This window comes from Enoplosus armatus, chromosome 3, assembly GCF_043641665.1.
Source record: "Enoplosus armatus isolate fEnoArm2 chromosome 3, fEnoArm2.hap1, whole genome shotgun sequence".
Taxonomy (NCBI): domain Eukaryota; kingdom Metazoa; phylum Chordata; class Actinopteri; order Centrarchiformes; family Enoplosidae; genus Enoplosus; species Enoplosus armatus.
The window spans coordinates 23,827,081-23,847,003 of record NC_092182.1 but is presented as its reverse complement, the minus strand read 5'-3'; the positions used below and the strand labels follow the sequence as shown (position 1 = coordinate 23,847,003).

The 19,923-nt window shown below is 41.4% G+C and overlaps 2 protein-coding genes across 3 annotated transcripts; one reads left to right on the top strand and one right to left on the bottom strand.

Moving 5' to 3' along the window:
- The first annotated feature begins 709 nt into the window (after window positions 1-709).
- Window positions 710-4,493, top strand: ip6k1 (inositol hexakisphosphate kinase 1). Its single transcript, XM_070902505.1, has 4 exons — window positions 710-830; window positions 2,011-2,186; window positions 2,960-3,224; window positions 3,710-4,493. Exons 1-4 carry the CDS (start codon window positions 710-712, stop codon window positions 3,982-3,984), a joined length of 837 nt encoding a protein of 278 aa, XP_070758606.1. The 3' UTR covers window positions 3,985-4,493.
- Window positions 4,494-11,369: 6,876 nt separating this feature from the next.
- asb14a (ankyrin repeat and SOCS box containing 14a) lies at window positions 11,370-18,344 on the bottom strand. 2 transcript variants are annotated; one of them, XM_070902932.1, is made up of 12 exons: window positions 18,205-18,344; window positions 17,693-17,748; window positions 17,017-17,142; window positions 16,751-16,909; window positions 15,756-16,001; window positions 15,033-15,204; window positions 14,755-14,860; window positions 13,908-14,087; window positions 13,175-13,303; window positions 12,866-12,994; window positions 11,770-11,923; window positions 11,370-11,689 (listed from the first exon to the last, which is right to left on the bottom strand). In XM_070902932.1, the coding sequence occupies exons 1-12, from the start codon at window positions 18,342-18,344 to the stop codon at window positions 11,514-11,516; spliced, it is 1,773 nt and encodes a 590-aa protein (XP_070759033.1). In that variant the 3' UTR covers window positions 11,370-11,513. The 2 variants fall into 2 exon arrangements, with proteins under 2 accessions (XP_070759033.1, XP_070759032.1); XM_070902931.1 differs by having other exon boundaries at window positions 17,708-17,748.
- Window positions 18,345-19,923: the final 1,579 nt, after the last annotated feature.

Below are 19,923 nucleotides of genomic sequence, written 5' to 3'. Positions count from 1 at the left end.
TCTGATAAGTAAGATTGTATTAAAGGAAGAGACGTCAATTAATTCATTAGTTGCTACAGAAAATTAATCAACAACTATTTTCATAGTGATCCTTTATCAATGAAAAGGCTTGTGAGGTTTTGCTGCTTTTTTTAAAATCACATTTATGCTGAATATCTTTGGATTTTAGGCTGTTGGTTGGACAACAGAAGACATTTGAAGACATCACATTGGGCTCTGGGAAATTGTGATGAGCATTTTTCTCTATTTTCTGACATTGTAAAGACATTTACTAACTCATCCAGAACATAATCAACAGATAGCATCTGCAATGATTTTCAAAGAGTATATATTTTTATTGTGTATATATTATATTGCGTCTCCAGGAATGACCTGGACACTCTAGATTGAAATGTGATGGATTACCATGAAATTTGGCAATTAGCATTTAGCTCAAAGCACTGCTGTTCCTAAGTGCAGCCTTGCATTTGTACAGTCGGTACATTATCTGTTTGGGGCGAATGAACACAGACTTCACAGGAGAGTCCAGCGGGCAAATTTGTACGAATAAGGCGAACCTTTAAATCCATTGTAGATGCGACAGTTTGAACGGAGGGTCACCAACAGTAATTTTTGCTATATTAATTATTCCCTCTCCTCCTCCAGCAGTCTTGCAGAGCTGAAGAGTCCCAGGCTCGACCCAAAGATCCACTCAGACGTCCCCTTCCAGATGTTGGACTGGAACAGTGGTTTGAGTTCAGAGAAGATCAGTTACAACCCCTGGAGCCTCCGCTGCCACAAACAGCAGCTCAGCCGCATGAGGTCTGAATCCAAGGACCGCAAACTCTTCAGTATCCTTCCTCAGCTACTCACTGATACTCTTTTTCCGTTCGACAAAAAAATTGTAAATTAAGGTCTACTTACTAGCTTTTTCCACAGCTTTCAAAACTAACTCCATCTGCTGAGGGAGACCGTGAGTTGCGGTTTAAGACTCAGGAAAAAAAAATAGTAAGTGGACCCTTACGATACGTTTTTTTTTCGTCAAACTACTGTTTCCAAGGTCAAGAATAAACCGGTAAATATTGATAATGGTCATAAATAATGCAATATTATGGACAGGCAACTCATCGAACTGAGCGGATGTATCGTGTCTCATGGAGACGCCCACGTTTTAGTAGTCGACTATTTGACTAGTCGAGTAGTAGAGCAGAGTACCGGTACAATAAGAGGCACTGAATGTAAATGTCAGTGAGACTGCGAGGAAGAGGCAGGAATAAAGGGGAGGGTGGGAGGTGTCTGAGGTTATCAGGTCAGAGGTTGTGTTTTCATCTTCAGCTTCAAAGAGAGCAGACTGCAGCTGCAGTCTTCAGTCAAAGCAGATTCAACAGGGCTGCCGTCAGAGAAGGTTATTGAAATTATCTGCGTCCAGTGATCATCTGCGAGGCTGACAGGATTTTCTTGTTCAGAGCTTTCTGGGAATGAGGTTTCAGTGTGTTTCAGCATCTCTTCAGACAAGAACTCTTAAATCGTCAAGAGTATCAGACAACAGAAAAGGCAGTGGGATTTTTACTTGTGAAATATATATATATATATATATATATATATATATATATATATATATATATTGTGCCGTGTACTGTAAATTTCAGTCTCTTACTTTAGTTTTTTATCGCTGCTAAGCTAAAATGACGCTTGCTGAAGATTACATCACATTGAAAGTGCTACAGCAGATTAAAGGGCTGGAAGGATGTTAATGTGAAACAAACTAGATTTTCAGACAAATCCATTGACCTCAGCAGCCTCAAACATTTCATCATTTACAATATTTAGTTTCTAAAATTGTTTAACAAATTTAGCTCACTTTTTTGCATAAGAAATGCAAAATAAATAATGAAATGTGATTCAAGTACAGAACTTTATGAGCTGGTTTTTGTATCTCTATCCCCCCTTATAACAAATCTCCAGATAGAGATCAGGGATGGTTTGCTTGTCAGACAGAAATTTGCTCCTTAACGGCAGCGTTTCAACCAGAGTTCCTGTTGTTGGAGAACGTGGTTCACCACTTCTCTTACCCCTGCATCCTGGACCTGAAGATGGGCACCAGGCAGCACGGAGACGACGCCTCCGAGGAGAAGGCGGCCAGGCAGATGAAGAAATGTGAACAGAGCACTTCAGCTACGCTGGGAGTCAGAGTGTGTGGCATGCAGGTACAACTGCTGCCACCATGACAGTCCTGAACAAAAGATAATCGCTTCAGGATTTAGAGAAAATAACACAGGCTCATTTATCCTTAGGACATCCATCTATTTGTGAATGTCACAGTTCACTCTGTTGGTGTTAAGTGGGTAAAGTAACATAATCATTTTAGGATTCCTCATGCACATTTGGTAAAACACAGCATGTGCACCCAAAGAACCATAGAAATATAGTCTTTATTCCACTTATATAGATTTTACTATGCTAATTATTTTGTAGTTTTGTGTCTGGGGAGGCGGAAGATGAGATGATGTGTTGGTTCGTTAGCATTATACTATTAAAATTATACTACTTAAAATACTGCTACTGCCAATACAATCTCTAGTACTGCCACGTCTGCAAGCATTACTCCTACTGCATCTGCTAGTACTACTATAAATACAAGCACTACTTAAACCTTCAACCTGTACACTTTCAAAATACACACACACACACACACACACACACACACACACACACACACACACACACAGCCGCACATTGTCAGTCCTGATATTAAGGCTCCAAAAAGAGCAAAATAAGTAAAAAAAAGAAGTCAAGAATCCAACAACTGTCATACTAACGGTTTGATTTTATTTTGAAAATCTGACTATATGTTCAGCAAAATATAATGTATTACATAATGAAATGCTTTGAACAAGGGAACGTATGTAAATACGTTGAATGTGAACAGTTGTACTGTTGTTGAGTTGGAGAGTTTGAGCGGTTTCCCCCCTCTTTGCAGGTGTACCAGCTGAACACCGGTCACTACCTCTGCAGGAACAAGTACTACGGCCGCGGCCTGTCGATCGAAGGCTTCCGCCAGGCCCTCTACCAGTACTTGCACAACGGAAAGGGCCTGAGGCAGGACCTCTTTGAGCCAATCCTGAATAAGCTTCGCAGCCTGAAGACGGTGCTGGAGAGGCAGGCGTCTTATCGCTTCTACTCGTCTTCACTGCTCATCATCTACGAGGGACAGGTGAGCCGGGACTTAAAACAAGCGTTAAAATGTGTGTTTCGGTGTCAAAATAAATCTGCTCTGTGATGATGTTCCTATCAGTTGACCTCCATCAGTGTGATGGATTAGGGATAATTTGTTCTTCAGTCAACACCTGTCGGATGACATAACTTTGTTTTGTATTCATAGCTCAGAATTTTCACTATAGAAGCGAGAGGCGAAGCCCAGATGAGGTTTGCTTACATTCCACAAAAGTAACTGCAGCCTACTGTGTTTGATTCTGTCTGTAGAAACCTGAGGGCCCTTCAGTCCTCAGCTCTGGGCAGCATGCACCCATACAGCAGAAGACTCCTGCAGCCCCTGCAGATCCCCACTGTGGCCCCGGACCCCACGCGCCTCCAGCCCCCGACGCTCCCTGTGAAACGGACATGAGCCAGAAGCCAGACCTGCGGTCACTGTCCTCTCAGGGACCTGGACTGATGGCTCCGCCCTCCCCCTCCCCTCATCCTCCTCCACAGGCCTCGGCCACCAAGTCAGACTGCCACTCCTTCCTCCCCCCTCTCTCCTCGCCTCACCCCCATCCAGACTCCTCCTCCCCTGCTCCTGGCTTAATTTCCTTCCCCCCTACCCCGGCACCTCAGCCCCAGCAGCCCCCCCTGGTGGATGTACGTATGATCGACTTCGCCCACTCCACCTTCAAGGGTTTCCGCGGCGACACAGCGGTGCACGACGGGCCGGACCGGGGCTACGTGTTCGGACTGGAGAGCCTGGTCCAGATCCTGGAGAGCCTGCGGGACGACAACTTGCCGTAGCTCCGAACACACACACACACACACACACACACACACAGACACAGACACACACACACACACACACACACACACACACAAAAACACAGCTTGTTGTGAGTTAGTTCAGGTCGTGCCGTGGTGTTCTCAGGAACTGAGATGGTTTGGCTGTAAATATGGAACAGTCGAATAGTTACTATAGCAACGGCCAGGAGGTGGGACAGTGGAGCCGAAATGGCTGCAACTTCAAGCTGATATGGAGAACCTCTGTCTGTCTGAGACTCTACACAACACACACACACACACACACACACACATTTGTACCTCTATACTTGTGAGGACCCAAATTGACATAGTGCATTCCCTTGCCACTAACCTTAACCATCACAAGTAAATGCTCAACCACAACCCTCACCCTAAACTGTATTCTAACGTTAAAGTCCCCCTCTACTCAAAAATGTGTTTTTCTTATTGTAACTTCAGTTGGATGTTTTATCTTCACTGTGCAGAATAATGTGTAGAGTTTGAAACTAGAAGGCTGTTTTCACATGAATCTGCTGAAGACAGAAAGTTTCTCTGCGCTCAACTTAAATCTGAGTTTAACACGTGTACATACGAGCATCACAATTAGTTTGGAAACCAATCCTTGTCCAATATGCATCCAACACAAGTGAGAATGGAGTCTTCGGTGACATCTTGTGTCCCAGCAGTTAAACTTTTGAAAGACAAAGTATTTGCATATTCCTAGATTTTTCAATCAGGGACAAGGAGTAGATTTTAATGAAGTAATTTTTTTACAGAAAAGCCATTCTAATATACATAATTTTTATATGTCTTAAAACATGTCCGGAGGGGATCTTTAAACTCAGATTTAAGGTGAGCACAGAGAAACAAATGTCATTAGATTAATGTGAAAACAGCCTTTCAGTGTCAAACATGCTGACGCATGTCATTCTGCACAGTGAAAGGTCCAAAACTTAAATTGGTCCTCACCAAGATAGACGAACAACAGCACGCACACACACACACACACACACACACACACACACATCCTGGGAACAGTTGTCTGTGGAGCTGTTTGACAGCACAGCAGGACAGAGCGTCCTCTCTGAACGACCAATCAGCTGGATCCCAGGGGCCGCCCACTTAAGTTGGCCAACACTCACTTTACCCCCCACCCCCACCCCTCCCCCACCTCACCTCACTCCGACTCCCCCTCCCACACCTCCACTCCTCTTTCTCTACAGAAACCAAACCTGGACAGGTGAATAGACTCTTTTAGCGTTACCTTGGAAACGCACTCAGAAACACATCCAAGCATCTGTCAAAGCAATAGATGGCGATGATAGACGGCAACTTTTTTCTTCAGCAGTGCAGAGGGCAGCATCGCCCGCAGGGAGAACGGTGATAAAGTGCATCATAGAAGTAGGCTTTAAGGAGAGAATATAGATAATTTCTAAAACGCTGTTTGTCCGTTTTTGGGGCTTTATTCAAAAACGTTAGTAGTTGGTGTCCTGTAAAATCATCCTCTGGGTTATTGTGTAATATCGAAAGCAAAAGTGTTACTTTCCCAAATCTGGTCTGGTGATATTTTTCTTATTGTCATCAAATCCCATGAAAAGACCCAAACCAACACTGAATTGATCCACTAACGTGTGTGTGTGCCTAAAGCCTGATAGATCTTATCTCCTCCTCCTAACCCTAACCATTGTTGTCAAAAAACTATTAAAAACACATCAATGAGCCACACTGTTGCACTGGGTGACACGTTCCTTCATTACCATGAACACACACACTGTTTATTTTGACACAGTCCCACATACACCGTCCTGCTGCCCCAAATACTCACTAGAGCGCATAACGAATTAATCCACCACTGAAAATAGTTCCCAACAATTTTGTTATTTCCTCTGTTTGAGTAACGTTTGCTAATAACTGCAGTGTTCACTTGTTTTTTTAGGAAATTACTGAAAGAAATTATATATTTGTGAGATTTCAATCATCAGATTTCAAAAGTTCTTTTTATATATCAAATTACTTTTTGAGTGAAATTTCTGGCTCTGTTTAGGGACGTTGTGGTTCACGGTCAGCGCCTTAACCCCTTGACCACCAGCGCGTCCCTGACAGTTTATTCCTGACCTTGGAAACAGCAGTTGACAAAACAATCTTATCTATCTCAATCAAACTAACGTCCATTTAGTAGCTCCTCTGGAGCTTTCGATCTTTCCCAGAAGTTGGAGTTTCTCAGTTGTCATCCATGTTGGCTCTTAAAAAGATCTAAAGCTAGAACGGTAACTAATTGGTGTAGCTCCAGAAACAGCTACTTAATGGACCCTGTGGTGGCATTGTTTTGTCTGCTCTATATTTGTGAACCATTGTTAAAGGTTTGCATCTTCAGTAACAACAACAACTGGAGATGTGAACATGTGAAGATGTGACGGACCAACACGTTGTTGGTGCTTTCATGGGATTTGTTGACAATAGAAAAATATAGAATAAAACCAGCTTTATATTTTAAGTTAGGACTGGGTCATATGGTTGAATAACAATAATATTTAATAAGAAGAATATTTTTCTTACATATATTATATACATATATATGTGATAAAATCACAATATGGCAAATATGCGCAAAATCACAAAATAATCTAGTTCATGTTCATTCATTGCAATGAACTGTTATTCTTTAAATCCGAAAAAAAAACTCCACTTCAGCTAATCTTTCCAGGTTTTGCAATCATTAATTTGGACAACAGAAGTTTGTGAAACGTGATGTATTTAAATCATCATGTTCCACTGGACGTTTTTAAATAGTAATGTTGAATTATTGCCCAGCGTCAAATGTGTCACGCACACAAAAAAAATAGTCTGTCATCCTGTAACTGTCAGCAGAATTGGCCATAATGTCTCATTTGAAGATGTAACCATTTATCTCATCTGATTGGTCCTGATGAGACAGCGTTAGCCAATCATATTTGTCCATTTATGCTTCCTTCAACAAGTTCCAGTGGCCTGCTGTGACGCAGCACCGCCCCCTGCTGGACAGCAACAGGAACTCAACCCCAGGAGTTGGAATACAAGAGAGCAAATATGAATATTTTATTTTTGGTTTATCGAGGTGATAATTTATTTTTTTATTGTACCTTTACCCATGTGTGTGGGCAAATGTTTTGTCTTTTACATGTCTCCACCCCAAATGTATAAAATGTAAAGAAATTAAGTGCATCAGAGATACAATGTGTGAAAAAAGGAGAATACGCAGTATTATTTGAGCTAACTGAAGTCTGTTTTATTTGCTGCTGACTTGGCTTCAGTCTAACACTTGTTGGGTATCAGGCCAAAGAACTGATTGTGTTTCATGAAGAAAACTGTCGCAGCAAACGCAGACTTCAGTCAGCTCACTGAGCCCAACACTTGTGCCTGCTGTGGAGTTGTTGCTCAGGTGGGAAGCTCTGTTGAACGTGTGTGTGTGTGTGTGTACGTGTGTGTGTTAGAGAGGTAGACGCCATCTTTAGTCTTTGGTTTGTTTCACTTCACATTTAAGGAGTCGGTAAAGAACTGCATGCACATTAACGTCCTCCGGTTCGGGTCAGTTTCCACCACAGCGTCAAACATTCTTGTTACAGTCATCACAGAGTCTAAAGCAGCGGTGGTCCACGTGTCCTCTCAGGTCATGACGTTTCATCATGGATATTAGCCTCAATGATTGATCAGTTATTTAGCAGCATTTTCTGCATCTGACATCATCCTGACTGTTTGTTAGAACAGTGAAAGTAAGTGAGATTAAATCTTTCCAGAAGCTTTTGGGCTCATGTTGTAATTACTGACCGGACAGACACTTCCAGCCCGACAGGTGGATCCTGCTGCAGCAGAAGGTTCTGGGTCATATGAAATGGTTTTGATACAACACTGCCAGTTCTCTTCAGTCATTTAAATGATCATATAAACAGAACAGCTGCAGCTGGTCTAGAGACGTACTCCTGGACCTGGGGGGTCTACGATTGTAAGACAAATACCTTTTGGATTTGGGGCTTTTGGTCTCATGAAACAAGACATTTGAAGACGTAATCTTGGGCTTTGGGAAACTGATGAGCATTTTTCACCATTTTCTGACATTTTATAGAATAAACAATCGATTACGAGAGAAAATAATCATCAGATCAATCTATACTGAAATAGTCATTGGTTGCAGCCCTAATGTTTAATCCGAAAGTGGTGGCAGTTGTGCTGAAGAGGTCTCGAGGGTTGTGATGTTCAGAACTGCAGATTCTGCCCTGATGTTTCCTGGACCGTCAGAAAGTACCTGGAAAGATTAATGCAGTCATAGAGGACGATGAGTGCTGTAAACAAGGTCACGATACCCACCGATGTCATCCTGAACTCACTTTGTCCAACATGTGGAAGTCCATTTCTGCCAGGAAGAGAAAAAAAAAAGCAAGTGAGCACTCCAACACTCAAGTCAAAGTTATGAGATACTTACAAGAGAGCGTTGCTTATCTTGTAATTATGACTTCCATATCCCATAACTATAAGTTAGTTTTCTTGGAATTATGAGATATTTTTGTGATTTTGAGAGAGTAAGTTATAATTATAAGATTTGTTTTTGTTCTCCTCATACGAAATAAGATTTAGGATTTAGATTTAGTTTATTTGTTATTGATATTTGACTTGGGTAAGTTAACATTTTGGCTTAATATCATTTTTCCTTGGGAAGAATCTTTACATAGTGTCACATTATATCCGTGAAGTAAGTCAAATGTTGACATGGTATCATAATTTAAGAACTTTGTTCACTATTTTTCAGCATCTTCTATGGCTATTTGATCAGAAAGTAAACAGTATAGAGATGACAGGAAATTAGCTGAGAGAGAGAAAAGGAACGACATGCAACAAAGGTCTCCTGATTGAACTCAACAATACAGTTTGTGGTCCGTTTCTTAAAAGAGCTCTCCACCAATTTAGCATTTCAATGCTATTAACACTGTGGGACTCATGATGGACAGTTTTTTTAAAAGTTTCAAAATGGAAGCAGCAGAACCAGAGATACCGTCTTTTTTAACTCCACACACCATTCTTCCTACATTACCCACAATGCAACTTGACCACCAACAGCTCAGTTGGGAGATTTGGGTGTGTTGTGCTAGTAGCTGCTAATGTAGCCTGGAGCCTCTAGCCTGCAGCCGAGGTGAGCAGCGGGCTACAGAGGTCTGGTAAGCTCACTGCTTTCTAACTCCACACCAACAGATATTTTTTTCAAACTTGTAGTCTTCAGCAGCAGCCGACGCTGACTCAAGTGACATCACTGGAGGTAATTTATCACATTAGACACAAAAGGGTTAATACAACTTTTTTTTTCCACATATGCAGTAGTACTCCTCAAGACTTTGAGGGCACTGAGTATCTCATCACTTTGACTTCAGTATTTTATTTCTTATTATTCCTACATTTGTTCTTTGTTTTTTTCTAGCAGAAATGGGCTTCTGTAGAGAGAGTGTGACTGAGAGAGAAAACAGACCTGACACTGTAAACATGACTGATAACTCACAGACACACGGTGTGATTCGTGCTAACAGGGTAAAAGCTTACTGTATGCAATATCATTTATGCTAACCGCCTGAATGCACATCACCAGCAGTCAGTCACATGCATGCGTGAAAACGTCTCCTACACAAAGTTAAATCTTGATAAACTTCAGAGTTCTTGATGCTTTATGATAATAACATCAGCCGCTGGATGAGATCCAGAGCTTTTCTTTATGTTCATCAGACAATCAGGATCCCTGTGGGGACAAAGATGTAAGCGCCTCTCATCCAAAACCTCCAGAGGAAGTCTGCATATTAAAGAAACATTTAGCCACATCGAGGCTCGTCGGGAGGGATTCAACACAGCAGGTGGAGGGGTTGAACCCGGGTCGTCTGGTTGTTGAACGAGGTCTCTGTGACCTGTGGGACTTCCTGCTGTGTAGTCTGTTGTTGTGTCACAGCAGAGAGTTCAGATCACCCCAAATGTAAAAATGTTCATCTTGAGTCATTTAAGCTTGTATTCAATTAAAAAAAAAATGTCTTTCTTTCTCATAAACAGGTGTTTGAAAATCTTCCTGCAGGGTTCAAAATAAAGTCTGTGACTTCAGTGTGACTCGGCTCGTTTCATCAAGCACCAGTTTGTTTTATGTGGAAGTGCTTTCGTGTCTTTTAAATACAGGGAATCATCTTAAACCACCAGTAGACGCTGTTTTATCAGATTTCAGGTTGTATGGCCGCTCGATAAGCGTCTTTGTGAATTAAAACAGTCAATTCAAAAGTCCAGGAGGCCGAGAGACGTTGAAAACTTGTAGATCAGAGCAGGTGAGGGTGTAGGTTTGGTTTCAGAGGCGGTGAATGTAGTAAACACTGTATATATTGTATACTGTATATATTGTAGTCTAACAAAAGGTAGAAATGAATAAATTGCTGTATTATTAATACAATAACCTAATTACTTACTAACCCTACTTTACATTAATGTAGTTTTCATTGAGGTCATTTGTTTGGTTTCAAATTATTTTCATTCTCTCTGTTTTTTGATTTGTGAGATATTTTTTTTTTATATATATGATCATAATTTCAGCCCTGACGACAGCTGATGTTACTGAGAGTTGATCCTGACCAGTAACATGAGGTTAGTTCGTCACTGCGAGTGTGTGTGTGAGGATTATTGGATGGATTGTCATTCAATTTTGTACAGACATTCATGCCCCCCTCAGGATAAGTACTAACTTCGACGTTCCCTTTACTTTTGATTTAGCGCCACGATCAGGTCAAATTTTTAATGTGTCCAATACTTTGGTTTATAACCAAATATCTGCAAAAAGGCAAAACATATCAGCAAACCTTAGCATGCAAACAGGCTAAACTAAGATGGTGAACATGGTAAACATTATGTCTGTTAAACTTCAGCATGTTAGCATTTAGCTCAAAGCACTGCTGTGCCTTAAGTACAGCCTCACAGAGCTGCTAGCGTGGCTGAAGACTCTTAGTCTTGTTTTTAACTATGTGGATATTTCTTGTGTACAAAGTGGAAATGTTGTCCTGGTGGTGGCGCTAGAGGAAAGTCATCCATCAGGATGGATAGGATTCATCCATAACATCCAGTAGTGGAGATCTCTTGATGATAAAAAGATAAACTTTAAATAAGATGTGAATCTCTGGACTGAATAGAATTTTAGTATCGACAAAAGAGGACAATCAGGGTGATAAATAATTATTCATTTCTATTCAATAGAATGACATTGTGATGAAATAAGAATATGGACAAACTGTAATGCACATTTGTTGTCAAATGTGATAATAAAATACAAACACTAACTAAAATCTGACAAAATAACATCTGAAAGAAAGATGAGACAATTCTTTGCTGTTGACATCTTTCTTTTATTTCCTCTTTTCTATCCTTTCATGAAAAAATACTTTACATTTTTAGTTCACAGTGGATTGTATCCTCCTGACTTTCACATGTTCATATTTAAGTACTTTCTTTGCACTTTCTTTGCACTTTCTTTGTGTTTTTGTCCCGCTTCACCCTGGCGTGCTGCTCTGCCGGCCGTACAGGTCGTACTCCCGGTACAGGACGTAGTCCTTCAGTCGCCCCGGCAACGGCAGGAAGCTCATGAAGACGGGTGCTCGGAGACGCAGGCGACCGAGACATCGACGTATCCGCAGCCGACACAGATGCTGCAGACAGCGGACGTTCTCTGGAGAAGGAGGAAGAGGAGGAGAGATGAACGAAGACCGCTGGTTGCGTTCTTGCTTGATAACGTTAGATTTCATTTACCTTGCAGCCTGCAGACGTCGGGCCACTGCGGCTGCTCCATCACGGCCGCCTTCAGCTTGGAGCACAAGGTCACGTGATCCACGTAGTCCAACAGGATGCGAACCACGTGGCCTGAGAGGTGCTTCAGCCAGTAGACGGTGATCACCTCACAGAACTGCACTGACAGACAGACAGACAGACGGTCAACACCAGAGGATGAGCAGAATAACCAGCCGTGTGTTTTAATCCACACTGTCTGAAACGATGATGATTCAAATCATCAATGAGTCTGTGAAAATAAATAGTGATGTCAACAAAGATTGTGATTTCAGACAGATTATGGTCTGTACATATTCAAATTAAGGTAAAGCAGGTATTTTGTGTTGTGTCTCCAGAGGATGAATCTTAATAACTTTGGTGATCCTTTGACTTCTCTTCTAGCGCCACCAGCAGGTCAAAGTTTAACTCTTCCAATATTTCATGACCTGTAAAACAAAACATACGACAAAATCTGACAATTGATAGAAACTACTGCTAAAAGAAATCTTAATTATTATAGTAATTTTTAGGACATTTGGAGAAAGTTAATAAACACGTTATCAGTACAGGTGGTTTAAGATACTTAAATCTGCACCAATCACTATTATTTATATCAACAAGGAATTAAAAGGCTACATGTAATGTGAAAGGTTTTGTTTTTTAGGCATTTAGGCCTCGTTCAGACCGACAGTAGCTCTCATTCGTTTGAATGAAGCCAGACCGTCAGCTGCAACATAATGTGACATCATCTGGCGAGGCGCTACAAATACGTGCTCAAATTCTTGGTTTACCTCACTATCGCTATTTGAGTCTGAATCACCACTGACTGTTTGGTCTCAGTGTTTCCAGCAACAGATAAACCCACTATACTCTACCTGCCCAGCACCAAACATCAGACAGCTTGTTCTGCTGCCCCCAAGTGGCCAAAAATCTCTTTATGCAGCTTTAAGGATCTTGCTGTAGATCCAAATGTTTAGTGTAGCCCTGCAGTTCAGTTCAGTTAACACAAGGTGGCGAGGTTAAGACCCCCCCCCCCCCCCCCCGCCAATAAACTGATGTGAACACGGTTCTGCATTACCAAGTTGTCTTTGATCACAGTGTTGGTCCATCCCTCGTAGTCTTCAGGGATGTGGGAGCTGTTGCCATAGGGACAGTCAAAACAGCGCCCCACATCGTAACCATAGTTACACAGCATCCTGAGGACCACCTAACACACACACACAACAGGCCAGATTAAATACAAGAACCCCAAAAGGGGACAGCTGTCTATATATGTAGACGTAAACATCTGTGAATTTAAATAAATGTTTCTGTAAAATGTTTATTAATAATAATAATAATAATAATAATGATAATGATAATGATAATAATACAAGCAACAGTTTACCTCGTCTTTGAGAGCGTACTGCAGGGCTGAGGGGAAGTGCGTTGTGTTTACTCTGCAGTAATAGTTGACGTTGGCTCCAAACCTCAGCAACAGGTTGATCAACTCATAGTTGCCCAAACGCAGTGCCACCTTAAAGACAGTCACTGGATCAGCAACAGGGTTTTTCTGCAGGTCAACATAAATCAACAGCGTGGTCGACTGACAGACCGACCAACATTCATCATTGGTGTTACTATTTCTTGACGAACAACAGTGTATCCATCCGCCCAGCACTTCTCTGCTGCCTCTCCGACTATAGTGTTGGTTGCCAAACATGATCGGGGAGCACAGGTTTTGTTTTTGGTTTCTGCACAGGCACCAATGCTACCAAACCTGACAACCTCACTGTGACAACAAGGCTTTAGAAACAAACGGTTGTTTGTCAAAAAATTGTTCCAACATGTAACTTCCCCCCCAAAAAACCACAAACTGTTCTGTTTGTTTATAGACTAAGCAAGCGAGATACGATTTATGAGCTTTAGAGGTTTTGGTAGGTGTACTTTTGACCTGTAGACAGAGCCAGGCTAACAATTCCCCTCTGCTTCCAGTCTTTATGCTAAGCTAAGCTAACCACATCCTGACTCCATCTTTGTACTTAACACACAGAAAGAGTTGCGTTTGAACTATTCCTTTGAGGATTGTTCTTGTTTGTTTTAATCTTTGGTATATGAAGAAAATTATTTAACCAAGGTACCTGCAGACATTTGACCGGGTCTTGGTTGGCCATGGCCCCGGCCTCCAGCAGTAATTCAACAGACGCCACGTCGTTATTGGAGACAGCGAAGAAGAGCGCCGACTTCCTCTCGTCGTCAAAGCTACGGCGAACCCAGGGATGGAGCATGTAGTTGGGGTCATAACCTGCATCCAGCAAGGCCTGATGGGAGTTGGGGAGGAGGGACATTCAGATGTTGTTGAACTGTTGTGTGTTCAACAGATAGCTGTCAGCCAATCAGAAACAAGTATTTTCCAAGAAATGTTACAGCACACAAAGAGCAAAGATTCTTCTCGAATTGATAATTGATTAATTGTTTTAATAATTTTTCATGCAAACATTTGCTGGTTCCAGCTTCTCATATTGTGAAGTTTAAATCTGTTGTTTGTCATATACGACAGTAAACTGAGTATCTTTAGGTTCTGGATGGTTGGTCAGCTAAACAATTAATTCTAATACATCTCCGTGGGCTGTGGGACATTATAATGGGCATATTTCAATATTTTCTGTCATCATTTTATAAACAAACAATTAATTGATTAATCAAGAAAATAATCGGCTGATTAATTACAGTCATAATACAACATGATACAAGCTGGCATGACCGGATTTGATACGATGTGATGTTGCAGGACATATGAAATATTGTATAACATAATAGGAAACAATCAAATATATTATTCAATATGAAACCATGTAATATAATTATATGCAACAACATGAAGCCCTGAACAAGAAATGTTCATTAAAAGCAACACCAGAGCTTCCACTGCAAAGAGCATCTATGTTGTATCATTTGGCACACACACACACACACACACACACAAACCTTGATGCAGTGTGTGTGTCCTCCTGCAGCAGCAGAGTGTAGAGGACTCATCCCGCTGCCATTTACCTCTCCCATAGAAGTGACCGGAATCAGCAGCTTCAGAGCTCTGAACACACACACACACACACACACACACACACACACACAAACCTCCACTACGTTTATCTGACGCTGTAGTCTTCAACTACTTTGCAAAATGAAGCTAAACAAATGATGTAATTTTAGAATTTAAACAAATGTGAATGTTTTTGCTTCGGAGGACAGAATATAACAGTTACTGCAGGTGTCCTTTGTGGGCGACACGGTGGATCGGCATGTGTCCTGTTTGTTTGGCGGCGTTGGCGTCGGCGCCGTATTCCAGCAACACACTGATGACAGATGGTTCTCCAGACAAACACGCCTCATACAAGACGGATGCCTCATCCTGGGCCTCGGACAGGACGTCCGCCCCTGCAGGACAAACAACAAGAGGGAATCTTGTACAAAAAAGATACCCACTTCATAATAACCTGTATAAATATGATAATCTCATTATTATTATTATTATTATAGACTGTTGAAGCCTCATATTAGCTACAACTGAACTTCACAATGCATTTTCACATAGGACGAGGTTTTAAAGTATCAAAAGTAAAAGTACTCATTAGGAGCCAGATTGGCCCCTGTGTCATGTGTTATATTATTGTATCATTTTTACTGCAGTTTTGAAATCCTAATCTGCAAAGTAAAGTTAACCATCAAATACATGTTGAATAGTAAAAAGTATAATATTTACCATTTGAGTGTAAAGAAGCAAAATATTGAATTATTCAGGTAAAGTATGTGAATTGTAGTTAAGTACAATACTTGAGTAGATGTAACCCCTGACTTAATGTGCCCACCCTGCAGGGGTCCTTGGTTTTTTGTGAAAAGTCTCCACCCCCTCCTCACCTCAATCATTCAATCATCAAGGTCCCTCAACCCCCTGAGAGTAACACTGTAGAGCCGTCCCTGCTCCTCACCTCTCCTCAGCAGAGTCTCCACCACCTCCAGGTGTCCCCCCTGAGCGGCCAGTGCCAGCGGCGTCAGGCCGTAGTCGCTGCGCGGGTCTGGCTGTGCTCCGGCCTCCAGCAGCAGAGTCACCAGCGCCGTTTTGCCCAGCTGCGAGGCCTCGTGGAGGGGACGGCGGCCGTAGCATCCCTTCTGGTTCACACTGGAGCCCCGCAGGAGCAGCAGCTTCACCAGGTCAGTGCGGTCTGAACGGATCGCTGCAGGAGGCAAACAGATTTTACATAACTGATGAGAAAATAAGTAGCCCAGCAACAACATCTTTTGTTTGTAGACACAGTACATTTACTCAAGTACTTAAGTACAAATTCAAGGTACTTTTCATGCCACTTTTATACTTTTTACTTCACTGCAATAATTTGACAGCTTTAGCTACTTTAGCAATTACATTTTTGCATAAAAACACATGAAGAACTTATAAAATATGATGTTTTGTTATAAATGAAACTAACCAACTGTTTATACAAGTAGAGCTGAAGCGATTAGTCGATTAATCAGTTAATCGAGTGACAGAAAATGAATTGGCAACTATTTTGATAATCGTTTAAGTAAAAACATTTCATGATTCCTTTTAATTATTTAAATAATTTGAATTTATTGTTAATAATTTGGAGGTTTGGACAAAACAAACATTGTGAAGGCGTCACTTTGAGCTCTGCCGGCTTTTCTCACTATTTTCAGATTTCTTACAAAGCAAAAAATCCCTCGAGAAAATAATCAAGCAGATTAATCCATGATGAAAATAATCATTAATTGCAGTCTGATAGCTAAAAATGAGCTCCACCTCCACCAAGTACAACAGTAAAATCCTGCTTTTACATATATGCGTTAGTGATAATAATCTAATGATATAATATATAACAGTATAACAGTCACAGGGGACATTTAACCTCATCTTTGGCCTCAACAGGCTTTGAGGCAGTGGACTGTGAACTGTGGGTCAGCCTACCTACGAGCAGTGGTGAGTCCTGGTCTTGGTCCTGGCTGTCCGGCTTGGCTCCATGTTGGAGGAGGAAGGAGGCGTTTTCTATCAGACCTCCTTCTACTGCCAAGAAGAGAGGAGTCTGACCACGAAGAGTACCACTGTCCACAGCGTCTGGGCCTGAAACTGGAGAACAGGATACTTTGCTGTTTGTCATTCATCACACCTCTGTTTCATTAATGGGGTTTTATGTTGTTGTGAAGCCACAGAATCAGTTTGAAGCAGATACAAACCTTTGAATGTGAACTCCAGGATGGTTTGGTTGCTTTGAGCTGCTGCTTCATGGAGAGGAGTCCAACCTCTGCTGTCTGTCTGTGAAAACTGTTGGACACTAAGATCCTTCAGGAGCTTCTCATTACCTGGAGGGATGGATGGACGGTGACTGATAAATATTTCAATTCCAGTAAGAAAATGGAGGTACAGGGTCCCCTATTGTGTTCATTTATTTTGTTTCTGTCAAGTTTGAATGAAGTGTGATTTTATGATGATCTGCAAGGTAAAATTTGTGTTTTTGTCAATGGAGTCTGGTGGCTTTGAGGAGAGCAATATAAGGCTCTTTCTAGTTAGGGGGGAGGTGTGGCCAGCACGCCCATTTGTTTTGGTCTGAGATGTTGATGCTCTAGTGCCACATCTAGTGGTTCTAAATATGTATATAGTACCTTTAAAGAGCAGATGTGAAAAACAATGCTTTTTAATGGCAGTTGGACTTTAAGAGACATTCAATGTGGAGAGACAATTAAAAAGAAATAAACAGCCATCAGAAACTAAGGAAGTAAACCACTGAATGGTCTTAACCACCACCAAATCCATAAAATGTGTCATGAAAATGTTCTAAGGACATCTTAAAATATAAATACCTGACAACTTAATTTGTATTCTTTTATAGTAAATCACAACAAAAGCATTCACCCCCCCCACCCTCACCTTGTCTTATAGCAGTGAAGATCGAGCTGCTGTCTGCAGAGCTGTGAGGAAAGAAGATCACTGACTATGTTAAACATATTAAACACAAAATTACAGATTTCAGATTAACTTTACTAGCAGTCTTTATTTTTCCACCCAGTCAATCACAACGCTGTAAAACCAGCTGTAAACTGAGAAATCAAAGATAGATTTGTATGGTGGTAAATTTAATTATTTAACCAACAGTATCATTTATTGATCTCTGATCATCTTTCTATGCTTCACAGATTTGACACATTAAATTGCAGCTCTTTTGCTCAGTGGAACAAACTCATATTTACACAAAATTGGTTTCAGCAAGTCAATAAACAACGAAGAAGAAGGAAATATTGCCAACAAGAGTAAATCTGGAGGCCAATGATGGCGGACAGTAAAGGAACAAGCAGGACTTCGATCATGTTGGACAAACAAACATCTGAGAGAGAAATATTTATAATGTTGGTTTCTGTTGGACCAACCTCCTGCCGTCTCGTGTTGTGGAGTCTCTGTGGGTTTCCTTCTGTTTGTTGCTCTCCAGCAGACTCTGTTCAATCATGTACTGAGTAGCTGCATCGTCTTCATCATCCTCATCCTCAGTCCCATATCTCTGAAACTCCATGACGTCCACATGAAGGGTCCTGGCCCTGTTCAGAAAGGCATATTTCACTGAACTTGTGTGTGATCAGCAAGTCAGTGAGTGTTTAAATCGGATGCTTCTGCAGAGCATCATGTACTCCACATGGCCATAAGTATGTGGACACCTCAACATTGAAACTGTGTGTGGGAAAATAATTTCTTTATGGACCTGGCTTTGTGCACGGGGACATTGTCACGGTTTGAGTCCAGCTGGGGTGCTTTGCTGCATGTCATCTTTAGCTCTCTCCCCGTGTTTCCTGTCTGATTTTTGTAAAAATACATTCTGTACACTTTCTCTCCATTTATATATTGAGTTCTCTGTCTCTTTTATTAGAGAAGTGCTACAGCATATAACCACAGTTACATCACTGTTTGCTGTAGGATTAAGATTTAAAGAACTAAACCATGAAAAACAGACCCAGATCAAAAGTACACTCAAGTATGTGGACACTGATGTTCAGTGCCAGGAAGCCAGAAGAATGTCGTTCATATAGCGCCGTAAGAAATGTGTGAAAAATTAGAGGCCTGAGTTCATGTCTTGTATCAGACAATATCAAACGTTGGCTCTCCTCAGTATGTAACGATCTTACCTAACCTTAACCAGACTGAGGTGGCAATTCACAAATACTGTGCAGGAATTTAAAAACTGATTAGTAAAGACAGAGGTATTAACAGGACATTTCAACACTTCTGTTTGTCTGCGAAGACAGACTTGAGACACCCTCGCTGTAGGTTTTTGTGCTGACAGACGTCTCTGGGTTTTTTTACCTTGTGGTTTTGTGTTGAGTCGTTGTTTTGGTTACCTTGACTCGGCTGTGGAGTCCCCGCAGATTCAAAGAGGATCTGTTGTTGTTGCTGAAGACGGCAGGAGGAGAGATCTCTGACCAGCGACTGAAACCAGAGCTGTATGCCTGCATGGGTTCTGTCAATTAACTCATATTCCACACAGTGTTAAAACAGCAGAGGTTGCCCACCCGCAAACACATCTGTGTGATCTGCGTCATTAACACAATGTCTAGTTTCATTAAAGTGTAATAATGATTCTGCAGGAGTAAAAAAGTGGAGTTCCATGAGCCCAGACCTCCATGTTTCAACTGTGGAGCTACAGCACTCTGGCTTGGGGGATCTGATACCTGTTACTATATTTACCATCCAGCTAAGTTTGTTTTGAATTTATCAGCAGACAGACTGCAGGACAGACCACGGCTGGACTTAACGATTTACTGACCGACTTACTGCCCTCTGTGCAGTGTGAATGTACCTTATCAGCTTTAATGGGGCTGCAACTAACAATTGTTTTCATTATCAATTAGATTGATCGTTGTGTCTAAAATGTCCAAAAATATTGAAAAACGTCCAGGTCCAAGGTGGTGTTATCAAATATTGTTTCGGCCAACCAACAGTCCAAAACCCAAAGATGTTCAGTTTACGATGATATAAAACTGAGAAAAGCAGCGAATTCTCACAATCAACAAACGATTAATCGATTGTCACAGATTTATTTTCTGTTGATGGACTAATTCATTTTTCAACTTATCGTTGCAGCTCAACACAGCAGCTTC

What these genes read in the sequence shown, in the direction of transcription:
- ip6k1 (XM_070902505.1), top strand. Translation starts at nt 710, where the DNA reads ATGTTGGACTGGAACAGTGGTTTGAGTTCAGAGAAGATCAGTTACAAC. An exon ending in CAAGGACCGCAAACTCTTCA is followed by an intron (nt 831 to 2,010) that starts GTATCCTTCCTC and finishes CGTTTCAACCAG; the next exon opens with AGTTCCTGTTGTTGGAGAAC. An exon ending in CTTAAAACAAGCGTTAAAAT is followed by an intron (nt 3,225 to 3,709) that starts GTGTGTTTCGGT and finishes CCACCAAGTCAG; the next exon opens with ACTGCCACTCCTTCCTCCCC.
- asb14a (XM_070902932.1), bottom strand. Translation starts at nt 18,344, where the DNA reads ATGGAGTTTCAGAGATATGGGACTGAGGATGAGGATGATGAAGACGAT. An exon ending in ACAACACGAGACGGCAGGAG is followed by an intron (nt 17,749 to 18,204) that starts GTTGGTCCAACA and finishes CTTTCCTCACAG; the next exon opens with CTCTGCAGACAGCAGCTCGA. An exon ending in GCCCACAAAGGACACCTGCA is followed by an intron (nt 14,861 to 15,032) that starts GTAACTGTTATA and finishes GTGTGTGTTCAG; the next exon opens with AGCTCTGAAGCTGCTGATTC.